General features: G+C 40.3%; 1 protein-coding gene across 1 annotated transcript in view; it reads left to right on the forward strand.

Annotated features, from left to right (window-relative positions):
• The window catches only part of syne3 (spectrin repeat containing, nuclear envelope family member 3), a 31,396-nt gene that overhangs the window by 3,436 nt on the left and 8,561 nt on the right, over positions 1-19,399 (forward strand). The window contains exons 3-15 of the mRNA XM_052153861.1: positions 85-257; positions 522-831; positions 2,788-2,943; positions 3,993-4,337; positions 6,108-6,244; positions 6,627-6,801; positions 8,281-8,463; positions 9,976-10,119; positions 10,427-10,561; positions 11,568-11,729; positions 12,441-12,613; positions 14,545-15,142; positions 15,834-15,992. Coding sequence (XP_052009821.1) covers positions 85-257; positions 522-831; positions 2,788-2,943; positions 3,993-4,337; positions 6,108-6,244; positions 6,627-6,801; positions 8,281-8,463; positions 9,976-10,119; positions 10,427-10,561; positions 11,568-11,729; positions 12,441-12,613; positions 14,545-15,142; positions 15,834-15,992 — 2,850 coding nt within the window. The remainder of the gene's footprint in view (positions 1-84; positions 258-521; positions 832-2,787; positions 2,944-3,992; positions 4,338-6,107; positions 6,245-6,626; positions 6,802-8,280; positions 8,464-9,975; positions 10,120-10,426; positions 10,562-11,567; positions 11,730-12,440; positions 12,614-14,544; positions 15,143-15,833; positions 15,993-19,399) is intronic.

Consider the following 19,399-nt stretch of genomic DNA (forward strand, 5'->3'; position numbering starts at 1 on the left):
CAGTACATTTAAATGCAGGACATTACTGCTAAGAGCATACATTTTTAATTTTTGCTGGAATGTAACACTTTGTTTGTTGTAAAGAAAATCCATAGTTCAGAGCCTGAAGGCCATTTGAAGATGGACAGGGTGCTTGTGGCATCTGAAGCTTTGCTTCGAAATGGAGACGAAGAGATGAAGAATCAGATTCATTCAAAACTCAAAGATCTGAAAGTGCTATGGGAGGAGACTTTAACCTACATAACTCACTGCCACAGGTACAGTTGTTGGTATCATCATATACTACCAAATATATTTACTCATTGCTCTTGATTGTTATGGTTTTTCACAGTTAAATCCTTCTGAGACCCAGCAATTCATATTTCATTAAAAGATTTCTGTCTATATCTCTGGGAGCATTCTGCTGTTTTATGTCCTAATGTAAGAAGGAAGAGATAGATGGATGGAAGGATAGATAATATGAGGAGGATATATCTGCATTTTATGTTTTCTTATTTGTTTGTTTTTTCCCCATCTATTAGTCGTATCGAATGGGTGTGGCTGCACTGGAGTGAATACCTGAAGGCCAATGAGGAGTTTAGTATGTGGCAGGAGAAGATGCACAGGGTTCTGGAACCCCTGCTTGAGATGCAGTTGGGTCTGGAGGAGAAAAATTGGCAGGTGGATCATCTACGAGTCCTGCAAAGTGACATCCTGGCCCAGGATCAGTTTCTGGAGAGGCTCCTGGATGAGGCTACAGCCCTGTTTATCCGCACGGAAGACGCCAGTATAGATGAGCAGGCTCAACAGGGACTTCAAGATGCCTACAACCACATTCGAGACCAAGCACAGGTAAACACGAAACAGATTAAACAAATATTTTATATCAATGAATGTATCGTTATTCTTGAAACCCATATGCCAAAACAAATATGTGAAAACTAATTTCAGAGAGTTTGATTTAGCATTTTGAGGGCTTTATTGAAGGTAGTGTCTTTGTTCTCAAATAACATGAAAAGAACATGAAACAAAATGTCAAGGATTTGAAGATGAGGCTTTGAAGCTATCTTGTTTTGTGAATTTTTTATAAGGCTCCTCAGCATTGAGCTGTGTAAGTCAATTAATAGCAGCCTTTTAATCTTTTGTCTTCCATGTTTTTTGCACTCACTATTGCTGGGTGTACAATAAGATGGTCTTGTTTCAATACAAAAACAGGATATACTGCCTTTGTTTTCTACACCGCTGTCACTGACATGTTGGAACGTGTGTGGCCCCTCACAAACATGTACAGGGATGTGATTTTTCTGGATTAATCCAGAATTCAATTTTTTCCGACCTAAAAATGTGATCCGTGTCAATTGTGTAAATCCGTTAAAACAATAAAAAAAAATTTAAATAAAAAACACACTTTGTTGACAAGGATTTGGAGGCTCTTGTTTTTCCGCCATCAGGACTTCAATGAAGACAGGTTTATTTTAATTAATCAAGAGAAATACAATTGTTGGACATAATACAGGTTTGAACTGTTAGTTTAACTGTTACCCTAACTGTTGTTGCCACTATTGCTGACAGGTTAATACTCGCTAGCTTGCAATTCCAGTGTTACTGACATGATATTTGCAGTGAAATCTTGAAATGTATCCTCACACATAAAGTGTTCAATGCCAGTGAACCGTTTGTATGTATAATTATAAAACCCTGCAGATGCAGTCCAGACATTAATACATTTTCAGTCTCGATTAATTTTTTCCCCCGTTTAGATCAGGAAATTAACTTGGGTTATGGATGTAACAAAAATGGACATTCATTTTTAGGAGACCTCTCTCTGTAAAAACAGAAATAATACTAGCCACACCATGAATTGGTATGTAATATTACATTTAATGTTACATTTTTATTCATTGTCTTTTTCACGTTAATGTGGAAAAATGAATGACAATGAATTCATTTAAAAAATGAATGACAATTGTAAAAGCAGCACTTACAATAAGTACATGTTGAGGGAAATCTCTATAAAATCTGTAAACGTTGATCTCATTGTATGATATTGGCATTGACATTATGTATTATATCCGTTAATGGAGCATTATGGATTGAATTAAGATAAAATCGTGATATGGCCTTGCATGATTAGTAATAAAAGTTGACAACTGCATTTAAAACAGTCTGCATTGACTGCTTCAGTCAGCAATGCACGAGCTAGTGGCACTATCTAGCTGTGTGCGGGAAAACACTGAGCCGTGCATCATATGAGATTATCTAATGGTTATCATATTTCATTCCAAATCATGAAGCTTGTCAAAATGATCCCTTCCCTAAATATGGCAATAGATTTCATACCTTCTGAGCTCTGTTTGGGTGATTTTGTGCTGATCAGCAATAGCTATGTGTTTGTCAATAATTATTGGTAACAATTTACAATAAGGTTATTTTTGTTAACATTAGTTAATGCATTAGGTATCATGAAATAACAACTTTGTTAATGTTGGTTAATAAATATACACATGTTCATTGTTCATTTTAGTTCCTTGTGCATTAACTAATGTTAACATATACAACATTTGATTAAAAAAAAACTCATAACTTATAAAAAACTTTTACTCATAATATTTCATCCACATATAACATATGATAATTCTGGATGCCAAACATTCTTATTTGGGTGCAAACATTTTATTTATTGCTCTGAATATGTTATTACAGCTTATTACATTAATTCAGATAATTAAAAATAGTAGGCTAGTCTCATGTCACATATTTGTCTGTATGTGTTTTTCTAAAACATATTGCATTCCTTTTTATGTGCAGGGGAGATTGGCATTAGCACAGAAAATAGTAGAGGAGCACCAGCAATACCAAAGTTGTGTTCATAAATTCCAAACCTGGCTGGATTCTAAAACAGAGGAAGTCAGCCGTTTCAGCGACGTGGAGGACACAACGCAGAATAGACTGAAAGCCCTGAAGGTACAATGACCTACTTATTTGGGGGAGGGGAGGTCCGAATCGTCAAACTGTGGAAAACTCATTCCAGCTTTTAGCCATGTACTTAATAATTTGTCTCCTCGTTTTCCTTTTTGTTATGCTGAGCTTCTATATTAACAAAACATATTTCCCTAAAATAAAGGAGCTTGACACACCACAGTGGCCCCAAAAAGAATTTGCACACTTAAGCCACACTTAAAACTGTAAATGCAGGATATATTATTGCATTACATATCAAACCAAATAGCATTTATGTGATGAACTATATCATGAACTTCAAACTGACTTCATTCATTCACCAAAAAATTACATTTAAATTTTTAGTTTTGTGACAACATAAGCATAAATTTATCAACAGATAGTTGAGATTTGCATTTGAGGGCATTTTTTGCATTTGAAGTATATCACCAAACATACAGCATCCACTTCTTCTCTACTTGTTTGTAACAGTAAATTAAAATGACCTTTACTGTATATATTTGTATTCGGCAGAGACATGGTAAAGTAATAAGTAGGCAGTAGGATAGATACCTTTTTAGGCCACCAAAAAACCTTAATTAACATCATAATTAGACATTAGGAAAATATGAAATGATATTACTCCTTGTAGGGCTGTCACAATTATTACATTTGACTGCTGATTAACTGTCATACAAATTGTCATATTTTTTAAGTTGTGCTGTATGTGTGCTTAACACACACAAATAGGGAAGTCATTTGATCATATTTTACTTGGAATCTTATAAAACAAAATTGGGATATATGGTTTCCTTCAAGGAAATTAATCATTTTAATAAAAATGTAATATTTAAAATATGTCTGTCATTTTGGTCAGCTTTAGTCTTGGTCAACTTTACATTTTATACTCTTTATTAAATTATATTATAATATATCATATTATGCAATAGTAGTACATTTCTGTCCTAATTCTTCACTTTCACAAATAATTTTAAAGCTCTCCCACATTTTGAGATGAAGAATTTTGAGATTCTGTGTAAATTCTAAAATATGTTTCTTCCAACCAATATCAGGAGCTGGACACCAGTATAGCTAAAGAAGAGCTCACTCTCCAGCAAATTGAAGGCTTGTCTGAGGCGGTGAAGACAAACACGTCTCCAGCAGGTGCAGAAAAGATCACAAAAGAGGTGGAGGAGTTGAGGCTGGCCTGGCAGAAAATACGCCAGGCACTGGTGGACATTTATGAAGAGCTCCAGAACTCACTGGACTCTGAGAGCGAGTATTCAAACCGTTGCAAGCAGCTGTGGTCAGAGTTTGCTCAGCTTCGAACCCTGGTCCAGACCCTCAGCAGTGATTTGGAGAGTAGGGATGAAGAGCGGACTGAGGAACACATGGTCGCTCAATGGAAGAAGCACATGGTTAGCATTCTGGTCCTCTCACTTTCACCACTCCCAAATATCTTAAATGTCTTGCTGTAGGGCAGAGTTGGAGGCTTATTTATGTGACAGCAGCACATTGGAGATTTAGGAAATGCCCCAGGTTAATTCCAGTGCTGGGTTAGACAGCAGTTTGTGGCCCTGTAAAAGGAATTCTGCAAGTTGATTTGCTTAAAGGAATAGTTCACCCAAAAATGAAAACTCTCTCATTTACTCACCCTCATGCCATCGTAGATGTGTATGGTTTTCTTTAGTCTGCAGAACACAAATTAGTGGATGGTTGCCAAAATTTTGATGCTCCAAAAAACACATAAAGGCATCATAAATTTAATCCATATGACTCCAGTGTTCTGCGATGGACTGGCGACCTGTCCAGGGTGTCCCTCGCCTTTCGCCCAATGTTAGCTGGGATAGGCTCCAGCCCACCGCGACCCTGTACACAGGATAAGCGGTTGACGATGGATGGATGGATGGACTCCAGTGTTTTAATACATATCTTCATAAGTGATAAGATAGATGTGGGTGAGAAACAGATCAATATTTAAGTCATTTTTTTGCTAGAAATTCTTCTCCCTGCCCAGTAGGGGGTGATAAGCATGAAGAATGTAAATCACCAAAAACAATGCAAAAGTGATCTGTTTCTCACCAACACCTATCATATGGCTTCTGAAGATATTGATTTAACCACTGGAGTCTTATGGATTACTTATGCTGATTTATGTGATTTTTAGAGCTTAAAAATGTTGACACCCATTCACTAGACCAAAAAGAGATCTGGACCAAAAAGAGCTGAGAAATTCTTCAAAATAATCTTCATTTGAGTTTAGCAGAAGAGGGAAAGTCATACACATCTGGGTTGGCATGAGTGTGAATAAATGATTAGAGAATTTTATTTTTAGGTGAACTCTTAATGGTGTGGAATACCTCCAAACAGATGGCCTCGCCATTTTTTATGTACTTTAAATGTTATGCCTTAAAGGAATGGTTCATCCAAAATGTGTCATAATTGACTAACCCTCATGTCATTCCAAACCTGTAGGACTTCTTTCTTGTGTGCAACACAAAAAGAGATGTTTTAATGAATTTTTGTTTTTTCAAAACTATGGTAGTGCCTCACTTTAAAGCATACAAAAAATGACCCAAAAGTATCATAAAATATGTGACTCGTACTTCATATTCTAAGCCTTCTAAATGCACACAATAGGTTTTGGTGAGAAAATCTTAATGGCCATTGCACATTCATGAGCACTATGAGAGGTGCTTGATCACAGTGGCTCGCACAGTTTTTAGCACTAAAAACGCTTGCCACTGTGAACGAACTTCTCTCATAGCATTTAGAAATGAACAACTGACATCAAGGTATTCGTGTTGTATGCCTTCAGAAGCAAAACCTGTATCACTTTATTTCTTCTGTGGGACACAAAATAAATCAATAAGAAAAAGAACAATTCTAATATGCCATACTATAATGGAACTTTTATCAAAATGCACTTAATTCGTTGTAGTTGATGATAAACTGAATTTGAAAACTAACATTTTGATTTCAGTCAATCAAAGTAATCAGTTGTGCCAAGTTTGCTTTTGATGGTGGGGAAGAACTGAAAACGATGAAAACCTTTTTTAGATCAATGAAAGCCGTCTGGACCCCATGTGGAGAAATTATGCATTAATGCCCATTTGGATGAGCTTCCATCATGAACTCATGATGTGTGTACCTGTTTTATTGATTAGTTTTCTACGTGCACATTTCAGGGTGTGCTTAAGAAGCTCAGCGCAGAGGAGCCCTGGGTGGAACAGTTGAAATCCCGGTTGAAAGAGCTATTCCGATTCCCACAGGATTCCAAAGCTCTATCTGATGAGATGCTAGCAGTGGTTAAGGAATACCAGAGGTGAGCAGCAGCCACACACCCACAGGGAGCCTCAGGCATTTGAGGAATGAGGATGATGGATATTTTATTAATCATTATCTATTGATTCGTAAACATTCTATCACCACATACACAGTGGGAGGATAGTCACAGGTAGGTTACCATCCCCATTGTGTTACAGACATTGTGATGACACTCATGGTGCCTAGTCAACTGTAAACAATGTGTATCCAGCCCTTAGAGAGTGAAATTGTAAGCACTTCACACAATTGGTGCATTACACACAGGGGTATACCACATTTATTTATTCGTTTGTGTTGTGACAGCCATCTGTTGGAATACCTATAAGCACATACCCTACTGTATAGGATTCAGTCGAGTTGTTTTCTGTGTCCTGTGACAGTGTGAAGGGCAGATCTTTCAGGTTGTCCTCTGAAAGTGAGACGGCTCTTCGGCAGATAATGCAGGACCCTCTGTATGGCTTCATCCAGTGGAGTCAGACGGTTTCACAAGTTTTGGAGGCCTCTGCCAATGTGACGGAATTCTCCCATATCGCTCTGCATGTGCAGAATATCGAGGTAAAGTCTGCACAGCCAAATGTTTTTGACCTTTTAAGGGGTGTAAAAAAGAAACAAATAAAAATGGCTTGACTTGACCTGACTGTGAAATTCAGTCCATTTCGAATTCATTGATGTAGCAGAATTTAATAATTAATTTTGATTAGGGCTAATTCAGGAAAGTTTTTCCTCTTTTTTTTACAATGACATGAATTTTAAAAAAGTGGCCCAATTTTACCCTGGAATTCGTCTGAATTCTGTTTCTGAATTCACTATAATATAATAATTCCTTTTGTATTATGCATTCATTTCTTACCTAAAATACAATTGCTTACCGAATTTAAGTTTCCACCTTCCGTTTAAATTATCCTAAATGGTTATAATTTTGAAAATAATTATTAATAGTTCCAAAATAATCATGTTGGATTAAATCGTTATCCAAATGTCAGATCATTTAGTGATAGTACTGGGTAAATATATAGATTTTCTGATGTATCGGGATCTCTTCATTTGAAAGAACTTTTATTGATTCTTAAATCCCAAGATCGATCTTTAAATCTATTCGGCAACCCTGAACAATGCGAGTAAAATCACTTGGACAAATATGCAACCAAAGTTCATGCTATTAGGCAAAAAATATCTGTTATTAGCCACTGGCTGGTAAATGTTCATATTTCACCCATCATGATGAAGTTGTATAGTGGCGAAGAATTTAAGCACAGAGTCCGTGGTTCTTTCACTGCGTGTTGAGAGTGAAGGATTGGTTTGACTCGTTCCATGTAATGTGTGTCCATAGACGAGATTCATGCAATCCATTTGCAATATTAATATTGTCTCTTTTATGTACTTTACAGGCAGTTGTTGAAATAAGTATTCAGTGCTATTTACACATAGAATGGATGATGTAAGGAAGCTTTGGTTAATCTGTTCTTAACCAAAACACTTTTGGTTGAACTGCTGGTATTTTTAAAGAGACAGTACCATTTTAGCATATGTTCAACAAATCAATTTAAATACTTGTAAATTGTACAAATTATGCATGTTAACAATAAACATGTTACAATATACAGTGTATATGCAATATAATACTGTAAATGTAATTTCAAGATATAATTTTTATTGATTGAAAACATGTATTTGTACATTTTTAAAAAGCTAAAATATGAAATGCTATAGTGAAACCTTTATCAGAGCAAATTTACAGCCCTGATACATGGATTTATGCAGTTAGATTGTACAGCTAGTCAGATTTTTAGACATGCAGTGTATCATTTTTTGTTTCCATTCACCATTCTTGACACCAGATGTCTTTGATTATCACTTTGATTCTAGAAACACACTCTATTTTCATTTTGCTACAACCTATTTTGGATATGATTATATTGTATTGAAACATTTGCAATGCATTCAGCCTTTTTAAATTCATAATTCTATGATAGCCCTTTGTTGTCTTTGAAGTTATTAATTGTGGTCTTTGTACTTTTGTTTTGTTCTTTGTAGAAGTTACTAAAACACAGCGTGCAGCTGCAGGAGCGCTTGAGTTTGCTCCAGGTGAAGAGTGATTTGCTCAGCTCTGTTTTTGGCCAGGAGAAAGCAGATGATCTGTTGGAGGAGCTCAGCGGGGATATGAGAAAGAGAGAGTTACTCCACAGCCAGCTCCAGCAGCGCAAGAACCGCCTGCAGGTACCCCACCAGCCACAGCCAAACATTTTACCGCAGTATGTTGAGGTTATAAACGCCTGAGCTACAACAACAATCTTTTCCCTGCCTTTCCTCTCTCAATATGTCTGTACTTTAGCCATAACATGCATAGTCATGTGTAGACAGAGAGGTTTTGTGCAATTTGCTGATTGTTTTTGCCCAAGATCTGCTCACTTAGGAAGGCCATCTGACCAATCAACCACAGTAAAAAATTTTATGTGGCATTTCATAAAATCAGTGATATCACAATAACAGAGCAGTGTGCAAAAAATGGCACATCAGTCTCATTGAATGGTTGAATACATCATAGAAATTATTAGAAAATGTATTTAATCTTTGTTATCAGTAGAGGTGGGCAATTTTACCAGCTGCAAATCTGGGAATAAATGGGACATTTGTACAAAAGATTGTTTCTATTGGTAGGGAATGACCATTCCATCCCATAATTGAGAAAATAAGAAAGAGGCCCCACCCCCATTGTTACAATTACTAATTCATACTTTCTTACTCAAATACTTGACTTGACATTTTTTTTGTATATTTAGATTACCAGTGCATTTACATATTGTAATCATATGCAGTTTCCAAAAAAGGTCTCTAGTATGTAATGGAGGGCTACATTCTAAATGTGATATTGAGCAAAGAAATGTATGATAGCTAGGTCTGCATTAGAATCAAAGTTTAATTTGCTAAGAAGAGAGAAGTCTTATTTTTTATGTTGAAAAGTGATGCTCGGCAGATTAAACTGAGACTATCAATACTACTCAGACATAAAAACTTTACAATTTAAATAGCAAATTGTGGCTGTAAATCCTTCAAATGTGTGATAGGCCTGCCTTTATTTTAAACATTGAGCACATTTACATGCACAGCAATATGTGGTTAACTAAACTAAATTAAATAAAAAATCAAAACGTAACTATCAAAACTGTCTTTGACATCAAAACCTAAACAGGCATGCACACAATGCTTACGCACACTGAATAAACCAGTAAGAATGCCGGTAAAGGTGTTAACATGCAATACAAAATCAGGGAAATTGGCAAAAATCTACCTTTGTTGAATGATTTTATCTTGAGCTTACCTGAATGAAATCCAAAACCCTGAGATTCATCCACACACAAAGACAGTGGCGAAACACAACGGAAGTAAAATGTTCCTCTGCAAGTTGTCAGTAGTGAGCCCAAAGTTCCATAGTGTGCTCATTGTCAAAAGGACCTTGCATTATTGTATTCTCAGTAGTTTTTGAATCAATTTTCTATAAAATATGAAGGTATATTTTAAGTTATCATAGATTTTGAGAATATCTTGATATATATTTTTGCCTGTAGAACTCACCCCTAATTATCATAGTTTCCATCTATCCAAAAATAAATGCCAACTCTACAATGTACAGTATGGTTGAAACTATTACTATAACATGTCTGTCTTCTTAAAAACTTGAAAGGTTATCTTAACTCCCATAAACATGTGCTATCCCATATATATCCCTAGGAATTGATATCCAAGACAAAGGATTTTTCAGATGCCTATGACTCCATACACAAAAAGCTGACCTCCATTAAGGAGAGGTTCCTCATGGCGGACGGACTACAACCTGACATTCTTGCAAAGAAGAGCCAGGCAGACCAGCTCAGGGTGAGTAGCACATTCACGTAGGACATATAGTTCTTTCCGACTTTTGCTTTGCACACAGCCTTTGAATTTATTTTAACATAGCTGTTTTGGTTTTAATCTCTGGGGTATGCTATAGATGTACTGTGACTTTTGATTAGATCGTCTTTCGGCACACACTAAAAGAGTCATGTGAATAATTTAGGGAGCTCTGAGTTGTCACGCTGAGCTCAACGTGTTTGCGCTGGCTGATCAGAGCGGATCGTCCAGGTGGGAGCATGAACAGCTCGCTGGTGACAGCCTGAATGTTAAAGAGTGTCTCTCTTTGCAGGTCATTAGGAGAGACTTGGAGGATTGTGATGCCCATATCATAGCTCTTGAGACACTGGTGTCATCCAGCCCTACAAACATGACAAAGTTTGAGCGTCTGTATGCAGACTGGAAATTGCTTTCTAAGGCAGTTCGGGTAAGATGCGCTCTGCTCAAGTTTCAAAATTGTTAGATAAAGTTGAATTAATGGAATTGTTCACCCAAAATGTAATTTCTCTCATCATTTACTCACCCTCATGTTCAAAGGGAACTGATAAAATGACAAAAAGCAATGGTGCCATGTTTGATTTGAAAGCTACAATGAGTGGAAGATTTGTATGGTTTCAATCAGTTCCTCGCACAAAAGCGCTTATGGCGTATGGCTTCAGAAGACTTATGAATATAGCGTATGAGTCGAATGGACTACTTTTATGGTGCTTTGGTTGTCATTTAAGATTTTTTCTTTTTTTGTTAGTGGAAAAGGGCATCTTCAGAATTACTCTTCCTCAGAAGAAAGTCATTCGGGTTTGAAAAGATATGAGCAGATGACAGAATTTTAATATTTGGGGAAGCATTCCTTTTAAAATGGAATTTCTAATTGATAGAGATGTGAAATTCAGAATGGGGGCAGGGGCCAACGTATCTTCTTACTAGTCACTTCAAAAATGCCCAACTTCACAAGTGATTCTGATTTAATCCTGGAGATCTGTAGAAACCGCAGCAATCTTATCCCTGGTTCTCATACCTCCTGCTGTGTGTTGATCATGATGGTGATGTAGATGATGACTATGAAGGCCTTGATCAAACACCTCTTCCTTCAGTTTTAATGTACATTTGCGGCCCGACTATATTTTTTTTTTATGTGCTGAACACAGATAGCAGTCTTCTATTGCAGTTGTTCTCAAACCGGTCCTGGAGGCCCACCAGCACTGCACATTTTCTGTCGCCCTTTTCTGACACACCCAATTTAAGTCTCCACAAAAGAGCTGATGAGATGAATCATGTGCGTTTAATTGGTGATTCATCCAAAATGTGTTGTGTTGATGGGCCTCCAGAACAGGTTTGAGAACCACTGTTCTATTGCAACAAAATACTTGATGTCTGTTTTGGGGATGAACATGTATGTATGTATTTACATGTGTATGTATGGGTTTTTCTACCAGATGAAGGTAAATGAAAGTGAAGAGAACATCGCAGAACATGAGAGTTTCCATGACAACATTTTGAATTTGGAGAAGTGGTTAATGATCATGAGGCAGAAGCTGGAATCGTTCCGTGGGCCCGACGGAGAATGGAGCATTGATAATCGGCAACATGAGGCTGAGGTAATGGCTCTCTGCCAACTCAACACAGAGCAACACTTATGAAAATGTACTATGGGAACTATAGTTCCAGTGTAATTACAATAGTCACAGCAGATTTTGGGGTAAAACTTACTGTTTGTTTGACCAATGGGAGATGAGGAATGTGTTCAGGAAAGCTTTGTTAAAAAATATTTTTGCTGTTCCTTTTGGAGATGCTAGTGCCACAGACAAAATAACAGAAAGATCCAGTTGTACCTAGGAGAAGAAAAAGAAAAGGTGGTTACACAGAATATTGATTTAGCTTTTTTATGTTTACTGGACTTTGTATGACATTAAGTGATAAATAAAAACTATTCATGTCATTATTTTTGAAGACATTTGAACAGTACTGTATATTGTGTTCAAAACTGTGTAAAATATAAACAATTCAGTATAACAACACAGACCCAACTAATCGATAATGGCATTCATTGTCAACTCTTGTAATTGATTTGTTGCTGCTGCCTCTATTTTGTTGGAAATTAAACATTCCGTGATAAACCTTGTAAGAGGGAAAAATCCAGGATAAATATCTGGATCTTGTTAATAGCACAGAGTTGACCATTTAATTAATTGCTTGTTTGATTTCTCTTCCATCTCTCCTCTCTCACACAATATAAGCATATGTGCAGTATTAGGCAAATAAAGGTTTTACTCTTAAAGACTGATCTCTGTACTGCTGTTGTCATCTAGAGGGCGCTAGGAGAGTTTCCACAGAAGGAACTCCAGCTTCATCAGACTGAGGCTCAGGGTCAGACCGTGCTGGCCAGGACCTCTGAGGAGGGCAAAGTTCACATTCTGCAGGACCTTAAACGCCTCAGAGACTCCTGGATGTCCCTCCACACGCTTAGTCTCAATCTTTACAGGTTTGAGGAACCGTTTTCAGAGGGTGTTCATGTTATTTCAGAGAAAAAATTATGACTCAAGGAACATAATAAGCACAATTGTAATTTAATTTTTGCCAAACCTGTTGTTCTAGTAGGAATTCCTCTTTAAATATTTCACATTCTGTGCAGTTACAGCCAGTTCACCTGGTAATGTAGATGGCAATTATTGTTGATTGCTATAGGAGGAGCTACAGTGGCCACAAATGCATTTGATTTGCTAAATCACTCAAGCCACACTTAATAATGTCTGAATGTAATTTCATTAGATGCAAAAATATCACACCAAGTGGCATCTTTAAAGAGATAGAGCTTGCTCAGAACTAGCTTCACTTTTCTTAGCCATTTTTTGCAATTATTTTAAACCAGTTGGTCCTAAACTTTAAACCAGTTGGTAACAGATTAACCACATGTGTAGTTCACCATATTAACTATGGACATTTTTTGCTAAATATGACAACCTGAAAGTATCCAAATATATTTTGTTGTAATTTTGAACAATATATCTGTTATCATTTAAAACCTAACAAACTTCTTTTTGTGAAATATTTTCTTTAACCTCCTGAGACCCGAGCGTGACTGCTATGTGCATTTTTCATTTACCTTTTTCATTTGCAATTAGTAGCCCCTAATAAACATGCCAAAAGCATTTTGTTTTTCTTTTAGAGTGAGTTTTCCTAAATTTGATGTCCTCATGTGAGGAGAGTGGGACTAAGTTGTAAAATCTTAAATAAAACCAATCATCATATGTAATGCATTTCAGAATATGATGTGTATGTTTTTAATCATATATTTTATTGGTTACATTATGAAAAAGTAACTCCTACTGAAAAATCGACCTATTTGCTTACCTGATTGTCCAAGAGAATTGACAATTTCTCTCCAACTCTTCTCTTTCTCCACCCGGTTGTGGTACAGTTCAGATGAAACATCAAATAGGCGCTAGTGCTCCTGCCAATGTTCCACTCATTTTTCATCCATTTCTTTGGTCCAATGAGACTATCTTGATACCGCAGACATGCTAGTTGGTGTTCTATTGCAGGTACAGCAGTACTCCTCTCACTGAAATTTCCCGTGCCCCATTTTTTGCTCTCTCTCATTGGCTGTAGGTCAACGCTGCAGTTGTATTTAGTAAAAACATATTTCCTGTTGCACGATATGGAAATCACAGACAGATCCAGCATTATTGATATCTCGCTGACATCGGCGACGCATCGGCGCTTCTCTCAAATCGCATCTTTGATAGTTCATAAATTGCGATCGTTGCACATGGCGGCGAACTCCGATTTGCCTACGATTTCAAGCTTTTGTCGGTGATCTCCACAAAACTGTCTGCGAGCGAAAATCGGGCTTTAAATCATGTAGTGTAAACTCTGCATTATTTCCATCCTATCTCCAAATAAAGTGATAATGCACAGTGTATATATAGGATTTCTAAAGAAAAAATTGGGCTATAGTCCTCATAAGTAGTCATTCAGTTTAACAGTGTGCAATTTCGCGATAAATCGATTAAATTTTTAAATGGCGTTTTGGAAGAAACTAGAGACTCTAGTCTTTTTACTTAAATAGGTTTAAATAAAAACAAAAAACATCTTACCAAATTTAGTTTTGTTGGCGTTTCTCTCAAAGACAAACTGCTGAGATCGGCAAATCAGTCGTTTAAATAAAATGAAATTATGTATAGCATATGGCAAAGAAATAACACAGTGTCCATACAGGAGGATGCGGGGTCTCACGATGTTGAAGTATCATCTAATGCAATGACATTCATTTTTCAGTATCTAAATATGCTTTGTGGCCACTGTAAGTTTACACTATGATTACCAGAAGATGAGTTAAATTCTAGAATGTTTCCTAATGAACTATGCACATGTATTTAATACTCTGTGCTATTCACTATATGTTCATATTAGGCTTTTGAATGGACATGCTGTAACCGGGGGGCAAGATTCCCTTATGCACACTACTGAGCTCCTGGACAGATGGGCAGATGGGCACCACGAGGGATCAGGACCTGCAAGAGCATCAAGCTTTGAAGTGGCTGCGGATCCAGCCACAGGTGTTGAGGGAAAAGGACAGTATCGTTATCAGAAACTGGATGGACAGTTCCACCAAGGATCAGATCCAACAGGTCACCCGAACTTGGAGAGGAAGATGGAAGCAACTCAGGGTCAAATTCCAGATGTGTTCCCTGATAACATCCCAAGACCAGGAGGCCCAGAGGTTTGGAGACGAGAGAGGGGTAACCATGACATCTCCATGGAAGATGAAGTGGACACAGTAACTTCTGAAGGTTACTTGTTAAGGAAGAATGAGACCAGGAGTGGTGGAAGGACTGGGGAATGGGTTGAAGAACACATGGGCGGTTCTGGGATTGAAGATTTGGACATGCAAGGCAGATATGACTTTTTTAGTGGAGTTCAATCTGATCATGCACAGAGAAGGATAAGGCCATCTTCAATCCCACCTAATGAGACCACTGTGGCTTGCGACTCTATTGGTGGCACTCAGGTAAGGACCAATAAAATACGTTATTTTTATTGTGACAGTCATTAAGATGTGGAACCAAGAACCAGTTCTTATTCGAAACTAGTTCCATTTTAAAATACAGTACCATATGATTTTCATGACTTTACCAAAAATATTTAACCTTTGTTTCCTGCATTGATATTCAGTGGAACCGCAACACCATTCTTGAAATCTACATTGTGATTAGTGTATTCTGATTCCAGAACTAAAGACTTTTATGAGCCGTTTCATTTGAATATACAGCGCAAAACATACAGTCTGTGTTGTCTGATTCCTGAACGAATGACTCTTATGAGTTGATTCTTTTGAATCTAGAGTGCGAAACATGCGCGATCAGTGAAGCCCAATTGCCAAAAGAATGACTCTTACAAGCCTGTTCTTTTGAATCAACACCACAAAAAAATACAGTGCTGCTTTCCGAACTAATTGCTTTTAACAGCCGGTTACGAAACTGCAGGTCACGTTTCAGTGAGTCAACTTAAGTCTTAAATCAGAGTAATTTCAGTTCGGCTTTCAACACCATTATCCCTGATAATCTCCTGACTAAATTAAACCAACAATCTGTCAAAAGGCAATAATTTTTTAGCTATATTGCCAACTCTAATTCCTAATGAGAAAATTAAGCAATACCAAATTTTTGTGCAATCATACACTCTTATCATATATTTTATAGATGGGCTCTCAGGGGTCCCAGCTTCATGCTGACACGGTGGCCCTGTGGAGGAAATTTGAAGCATGGCTTCACAAAGAAAATAACAAACTTACTGGAATTCTGAACAATCAAAAGGCCCTGAGCCATAAAGAGCTGAGGATAAGACAGAATACACTCAAGGTTGGTGGTGTTTGTTAAATTGCTTGCCTTTTTTTTTTTTTTTTTGCTTTTGATTAAACTTTTATGTAGGGTCCAAAATATAAAATAGTGCTAGAGTAAAAAAACAGTCTTGTAAGAAAGCTTTGATATCTTATTTAACAGATCACAGTATGATGTTTCACTTTGGCCATAGTATGTGTAGTCTAATTTTCATTAAATAAACCCACATCTGTCACATTCTTGTATAACATGCTGTTTATGTTTAAATATATGTGATTCTACTTGTTGTTTTGTGTTTATTTACCAGGGGAAAGCTTTAAAAGTTTTATGCACAGGTTTAACTTCAGTCTCTGAAAAATTCAAGCTAGGCTTCAAGCTACCAGGCAGCTGTCATATCAGATGGATGTTTAGCTGACAGCCAACTGTCAGATATACCTTGTTTTTGTTCACAGTTGTAGCTCAGATTTGGGAAAACTCTTGAAGAGCCTTTTATAGACAGACTTCATGTTTAGTTTACCTCTGAACGACTTCAAATCTCTTTTCTATAGTGGGCTGTTTGAAAAAGAAGCCATATTCTTATTGTTTAAAATACTTTCTAATACCTTACAGCTGTCAAAGTGCCAAAATACTTAGGCTACCACCTGATCCCTGAAGGGTGTGGTAGGAACCTTGGACACGTAGCCCGGTCGCGGTCTTAGGATCACGAAAGTGTCTGCCGGACCAAACTCCAGGCAAGCGTCGCTAACAGAGAACGCATGCAGGTCCCCGACCCTCTTGATGGAAGCAAGCGCGATCAGCAGGGCGGTCTTGAGAGAGAGGGCCCTGAGTCCAACTGAGTCAAGCGGCTCGAAGGGGGGGTCTCTGGAGTCCCGTAAGGACAACCGAGAGATCCCAGGAGGGGAACAGGTTAGGCCGGGAGGGAGTCATCCTCCGGGCACCTTTTAGGAACCTGACGATTAAGTCGTGCTTACCAAGAGACTTGCCATCTACCGTATCATGGTGGGCCGCAATAGCGGCAACATACACCTTGAGGGTGGAGGGGGACAGCCTCCTCTCCAACCTCTCCTGTAGAAACACGAGCACTGACCTAACTGCGCACTTCTGCGGGTCTTCGGCTCGGGAAGAACACCAGTCCGCGAACAGACGCCACTTTAGGGTGTAGAGATGCCTGGTAGAGGGGGCTCTGGCTTGATTGATTGTATCTATGACGGTCGATGGTAGGCCGGCTAGATCTTCCGCATCCCGTCCAGGGGCCAGACGTGGGGGTTCCAGAGGTCTGGGTGCGGGTGCCAGAGCGTGCCCCGTCCCTGAGAAAGAAGGTCCTTCCTCAGGGGAATTCGCCAGGGAGGGGCTGTCGTGAGGAGCGTGAGGTCCGAAAACCAAGTCCGGGTGGGCCAGTAGGGGGCTACCAGAATGACTTGCTCCTCGTCCTCCCTGACCTTGCATAGCACCTGTGCAAGAAGGCTCACTGGGGGAAATGCGTACTTGCGCAGCCCCGTAGGCCAGCTGTGTGCCAACGCTGTCTGCCCCGAGGGGAGCCTCTGTCCGGGCATACCAGAGCGGGCAGTGGGAGGTTTCTTGGGAGGCAAACAGGTCTACCTGAGCCTTGCCGAACCGGTCCCAAATCAGCTGGACCGACTGGGGGTGGAGCCTCCACTCTCCGCCAGGCAAGCTTTGTCTTGACAGCGCGTCCGCTATCACATTGAGGTTGCCGGGGATGTGAGTGGCGCGCAGTGACTTGAGTCGCTGCTGACTCCAGAGGAGACGACGGGCGAGCTGTGACATGTGGAGGGAGCGTACTCCGCCTTGGCGGTTTATGTAGGCTACGACCGTGGTGCTGTCTGTCCTGACTAGGACGTGTTTGTTCCGAATTAACGGGAGAAACTTCTGCAGGGCCAGAAAAACAGCCAGCAGCTCTAGGCAGTTGATGTGCCAGCGCAGCGGGCCTCGGTTCCACCGGCCTGCGGCTGCGCGCCTGTTGCACACGGCGCCCCAACCCAATTTGGAGGCGTCGGTTGTGACCAGAACGCGTCGGGACACCTGCTGCAAGGGTACTCCTGCCCGTAAAAAGCAGAGGTCTGTCCAGGGTTTGAAGGTTTGGCGGCAGGCAGAAGTAACTTTGCCAGTGCTGAAGTGGTCTCATATGCATCAACCCCAGCGGCACGGCTGCCGCGGAAGATGCCATATGCCCCAGGAGCTGTTGGAAACGTTTTAGCGGGACCACGGCGCCTGGCTTGAAGGAAGCGTAACAGGAAACAGGTAACGCGGCGTCGGGAGGCAACGTGGCGTCCCGAGGCTCTGGTGCTGAGAATAAACTCAAAGCACTTACCTTGCTCCGCACACCCGGCAGGGGGCGGATTTGTGACTGAGGAGGAGGTCTGATGCTGGCGTCCTCTGAACTCGTCTGAACCAGCCGGCCGGGGGACAGTCGTAGGGCTGAGGGCGGGGATACCGCATCCGGGAAGCCGGGACTGTTGAGGCCTGAAAGCAAAGTGCCGTGAGAACGGCATTTGCGGGCCAGGTGACCCCAGAGACAACAAGGAAATAGCTCTATAGAGTGTAAAGAATTTAACAAAAAATTCTCCTCGCGGCCCTCCACCGGGGAACGGAGTGGTCTTACCAGCTCCGGAGCTAACGTCTCGGTCTCTGGGTCTGTCATCTCAGGAGCGCCTGGGAGCCTTCTGGGTCCTCAAGGTGGTCCGTGAGACGATGGGCGTCCAACTTCTGCGGGGAGCTCAGCGCTGGGGCTGAGAGCTGGGCCCACTCACTTGTTAGTTGAGGCGGAGCACCACTTTCTTTCTTTCTTGAAAGCCACAGGAGGACGCCCTCGGCGAGCAGACAGGGCATGGCCCCTGGCGGCAGGTTTGCGGCAGGGCAGGATGCTTTTTTTTGCTTGAAAATAGCCTTTGTCTGTTTCTTCACCACTGAGGACTGCTGGGCGAAGTCGTCAAGTGGTGTCGCCGAATGAACGGAGCTGGGAGACGAGGGCGTTTGAGAAAGCGTGCTTTGTCTGCCTCCCGTACTGCCTGTCCATCGTTGCGTTTCTGGACCACGGAGTGGCCATCGCCTGTTTGAGTGCAGTTCCTGCAGCACGTCAAGAACAGGACCACCCAAGTGCAGATTTTGAAGTGCCCTGGCCCGGTGGACTTGCAGGAGGGGGCCATGGCGTGCAGGGGTGAGCGGTCTGGGACCGTTCTACCACCGAGGGTAGCGAGAGCGGAGGAGCGAGGAAGCTGGGCTTGCTCAGCTCGTCATGCACGTCCGGGAAGGAATCCGGGGGGGTGCGGCTGTGAGCGGCGCACATGCCCGCGGAACCAATTAAGCCCGGGGAAGCATAGCGGACCTTCTTGCGTCAGGCTCAGACTGGGCAGAGACCCGAAGGTGGTGGCCCAGGTGAGTTATCCGCATCCGACGCAGCGGTGATGTCA

The sequence above is a fragment of the Xyrauchen texanus genome, chromosome 22 (assembly GCF_025860055.1).
Source record: "Xyrauchen texanus isolate HMW12.3.18 chromosome 22, RBS_HiC_50CHRs, whole genome shotgun sequence".
Classification (NCBI taxonomy): Eukaryota; Metazoa; Chordata; class Actinopteri; order Cypriniformes; family Catostomidae; genus Xyrauchen; species Xyrauchen texanus.